The sequence below is a fragment of the Nicotiana tabacum genome, chromosome 7 (genome assembly GCF_000715075.1).
Source record: "Nicotiana tabacum cultivar K326 chromosome 7, ASM71507v2, whole genome shotgun sequence".
NCBI lineage: Eukaryota > Viridiplantae > Streptophyta > Magnoliopsida > Solanales > Solanaceae > Nicotiana > Nicotiana tabacum.
This window is the reverse complement of record NC_134086.1, coordinates 5,244,740-5,249,030: the sequence shown is the minus strand read 5'-3', so window position 1 is coordinate 5,249,030 and position 4,291 is coordinate 5,244,740. Positions and strand designations below refer to the sequence as shown.

Genomic DNA, 4,291 nt, shown 5'->3' with positions numbered 1-4,291 from the left:
TCTATTTATCGTTAATTTTTAAAGTGTTGATTTCTTGTAAATTCAAGTTGTTAAAAAGGATTAAAATGAAAGAGTTAGAATTTTCTATATTTCGTGGCTTGCCTAGCTTTTACGAGTAGGCGCTGTCATGACTCCAGATGGTGGGAAATCCGGGTCGTGACATGTACTTTGGAAGATATAATGTCTAGCAGTGTCATCCATATACCTTGAAAGATGTGAGGTGTGGACTTAGTTATTATGTTTATAAATAGCCATGTATTCCTGGCCATTTGTAGCAGGTCAAGTTGAACAGAAATCATCCTTTCCTCCACTTTCTTCTTTGTAAGTTTTGAGTGTTTTTTTGTGTTGTCTTGCTCTCCCAAATTTTCTAACATACATATCTTCGAGAAGGTGAGAGAGAGTAAGTCATCTATATACTAATAAGCCTAGGATTTAAAGGTCGATGTGCACTTTAATTTATATTCAATCAAAATTTGTTTTGTATATAAGGCATCACGACTAATATATCAATATTTTTTAAAATTATATACATGAATATATAAAAAATTTGCCGAACATTTAGGATACCGATGACCCCTCTCTTTACAAGATAGGTTTGCATTTGCTAATGTTCAAAATCATTATTGATTACTTCAGTAAAGGTTAATGTTCTTTTCCTATTTTATGAACCTTACCACTCTCTTAACTTAGCAAGAATTTTAAGTCAAATCACAATATATACAGTGTGATTTTTTCGCAGAAAAGGATTTACCCGAATCCACTTCCACCCCTCTAGATTTGCCCGTGTGAGCAAGGCATTATTTAACAGGAAATATTATCCCTAGAAAGATAAAACTATATATATAATATTGTAGTTCCTAGTTGTTTCTAATGATTTTATCTTGTTGCCAAAAGGACGGGGTATTTATTATTTAATACTACTCCCCCTGTCTCATATCATCTGTCGTGCTTTTTAAAAATAGTTGTCTCAAGTTGTTTGTTCTTTTAGAAGTTCAAGACAAAATAAATTATATTTTTCTCATTTTATCCTTAATTATAATTATATCTTAAGACATAAAAAGGATAAAATAATCAAAACCACTTCCTAATTAAGATTTTTTCAAAGACGTGTAGAAAAGAAATATGACAGATAATTTGAGATAGAGAAAGTAATAGACTAGTAGTTATACATTATATAAAAGTTGTTAGCAATGTGGGGATAGTGATTGACTTTTCCATTTTCAGTTTTGCTGATTATTAAATGCACGATCCAAATCAAACACACACACCTCTAGGTTATTACACACAGAAGAGGAAATTAAAGCATCTTTTCATTTTTCAAAGTTGAAGAAAGGGTACTGTGAGAGGGGCATAATGGATTACTATACACTTGTGTTGGGATCAATTTTTGCCTTGAGTTTTCTTTATATTCTATCAAAAATACTCAGAAAAGGCAGCAAAAAACTTCCACCAGGGCCAACACCATGGCCAATTATTGGAAACCTTCACTTATTAGGTCAAAAACCTCATATATCACTAGCCAATCTTGCAAAAATCTATGGTCCAATTATGAGTTTAAAACTTGGCCAAATTACTACAATTGTCATTTCTTCTTCAACCATGGCAAAACAAGTCCTTAAAAATCAAGATCAAGTATTTTCCACTAGATTTATTCCTAATGCCCTACAAGCTCATAACCATTACAAATTTTCCGTAGTATGGCTTCATGTTTGTCCTCAATGGCGAACGCTTCGACGAATCTTGAACACCAACCTTCTCTCTTCCAATAGGCTTGATGCAAATCAACATTTAAGATCTCAAAAGGTGAAAGAATTGCTTGCTTATTGTGCAAAATGTTGTCAAGAAGGTGAAGTTGTAGATGTAGGTCAAGTTGCTTTCAAGACTAACCTCAATTTGTTGTCCAACACCCTTTTCTCTAAGGACTTGGCTGACCCCTTTTCGGATTCAAAGGTAATTCTGATCAATAACTTGTAACAACCCGACCCCTCATTTTGACTTTATGTGTACTAAACGGCACATTCAGGGGCAAAGCTACAGCCTATCAAGGGTGGTCAGACCATCCTTCGTCGAAAAATTATATTGTGTATATAGGTAAATATAATCAAGTTTTAGGGGTATATAACATATATTGAACATCCTTTATCGGAAAATTTTTTTCGCTTCTTTCAAGTTTGAACACCCTTGGAGAAATTTCTACTGGGTGCATTAACTATGCTATTTGGATTTGTAGGTTGAGCTGAAGGATGTGATTTGGGGCATTATGGCTGAGGTTGGGAAGCCTAACCTAGTAGATTTTTTCCCTTTGCTCGAAAAGATTGATCCTCAAGGGATAAGGCGTCGTGCAACATTTCATTTTGGTAAGTTGATAAAACTTTTTGATGGTTTGATCAACGAGCGATTGGAGGAAAAGAGTAGATTTAGCAGTGCAAAGAGTGATGTTTTGGAAGATTTTCTCTATATCAGCGAAGAAAACCCTGAGGAGATCAATCATAATCACATCAAGTCTATGATTCTGGTTCGTTCTCTTCTCCTTTATCATGTATAAAATATGCATAATCTATGTATAATATGTGTATAACCATATATTATCTATGTATACATGCTAGAAAAATCCGACTATTTAGGTATACATCTCCTAATAAAATTATTTTACATTTTAGAGGTTTTAAATTATGATACCTACCAAGTTATTCCCCCCCCCCCCCCCCGCGTGTTCTAGATCTCCAAACCCCATAAAAAGAAGAAAGAAAAAAAATTAAAATGATCAAAACATATGCATGTGACTCTCGGCTAGTAAAATATGTTTAATCGACCCTATTTTTCCTCTAATTTAGAAATTAAAAATAATCGGGCTTATTACATATTTGAACGGTTGGATTGACAATGATCTTGATTTGTTTATCAGTTTTCGACTTCAATTTATCATGTATAAAAAGATTATGTGAAGCCAGAATTTGAAGTTTATATATGGGTTCAAAATTCTATATATTTTTAAGTTACTAATAATATTTGCATATTAAATATCTTAGGATAAATATAGAGTCTAAACTAAAGTTTATGGGTTCGGCTTAACGTACCCGCCTTCAATTTCTAGCTCCGGCCATGTGTATAGGTACTTGTATTCATCGGGTAAGAGAACATGATCTACTTGTTTAAAATGTTCTAATTTTTTTACTGTATATGTCAGCTTGTTTGTTATGGTGAATTGTGCAGTGATCTATTATAATCTCTTTTTATTATTACTGTAATTTATTTTATTTTTTTAATAAATATTGATAGCTATCTCTCTTTCCTCTTGCATTATATTGTATTCACCTAATTAGTAGGCTATAAGTTGTTATCTACTTTGACTTTGAGATACAAATATTACAGGACCTATTTGGTGCGGGGACTGATACAACCACAAGCACATTAGAATGGGCGATGGCAGAAATAATTAGACAACCAGAAATAATGGAAAAAGCACAAGCTGAGCTTGCAAAAGTCATTGGAAAAGGAAAACTAGTAGAAGAAGCTGATGTTTCTCGACTCCTATACTTGCAATGCATTATCAAAGAAACCTTAAGAATGCACCCACCCGCTCCGTTCTTAATCCCGCGTAAAGTGGAGCAGGATGTTGAAATGTGTGACTATATCATCCCGAAAGGGTCACAGGTACTAGTCAACGTGTGGGCAATTGGTCGAGATTCTACGTCTTGGGAGGATCCTTTAGTGTTTAAACCTGAGAGGTTTTGGAGTTCGGATGTGGATATGCGAGGGCAAGATTTTGAATTGATTCCGTTTGGTGCTGGTCGAAGAATATGCCCTGGCTTACCACTGGCATTAAGAATGGTTCCGGTAATGTTGGGCTCGCTATTGAATTCCTTCACTTGGAAGCTTGAGCCAGGAATTGCACCAAAAGACTTAGATATGGAGGAGAAGTTTGGTATCACCTTAGCGATAGCTCATCCTTTGCGGGCTATCCCATCCCCGATTTAGAGTATCGTATTGTATTATTACTTTAAATAATTCTTGTGATTATTACAGTAAAATAAGAAGGTTATGATGATTAGAAGAGGAGATTGTTGTACCACATCATTTTCCTCATAAATGTAGCAATGTTCAAATGCCAACGACCTATGTACATACCAATAAGGGTTGTGGTGGAGTGGTATGTACACATTCATTCTTAACCAGATGTCTCGGGTTCGAGCCCTGGGTGTGGAATCGCCTTTGTTAGAAAACGCTTTACCTCCTAATGTGGGACTTTCCAGTGCGAATCCGAATTTAGTCGGGCTCCAATATGTGTACT

At 34.9% G+C, this 4,291-nt stretch overlaps 1 protein-coding gene across 1 annotated transcript; it reads left to right on the top strand.

Moving 5' to 3' along the window:
• The first annotated feature begins 1,266 nt into the window (after positions 1–1,266).
• On the top strand, positions 1,267–4,059 carry LOC107826573 (geraniol 8-hydroxylase-like). Its single transcript, XM_075256907.1, has 3 exons — positions 1,267–1,950; positions 2,231–2,515; positions 3,373–4,059. Exons 1-3 carry the CDS (start codon positions 1,354–1,356, stop codon positions 3,976–3,978), a joined length of 1,488 nt encoding a protein of 495 aa, XP_075113008.1. The 5' UTR covers positions 1,267–1,353; the 3' UTR covers positions 3,979–4,059.
• The last annotated feature ends 232 nt before the right edge of the window (positions 4,060–4,291 follow it).

Coding starts and splice junctions, on each gene's coding strand:
- LOC107826573 (XM_075256907.1), top strand. CDS start 1,354: ATGGATTACTATACACTTGTGTTGGGATCAATTTTTGCCTTGAGTTTT. Junction 1,951..2,230: donor ACCCCTTTTCGGATTCAAAG/GTAATTCTGATC, acceptor TTGGATTTGTAG/GTTGAGCTGAAGGATGTGAT. Junction 2,516..3,372: donor ACATCAAGTCTATGATTCTG/GTTCGTTCTCTT, acceptor CAAATATTACAG/GACCTATTTGGTGCGGGGAC.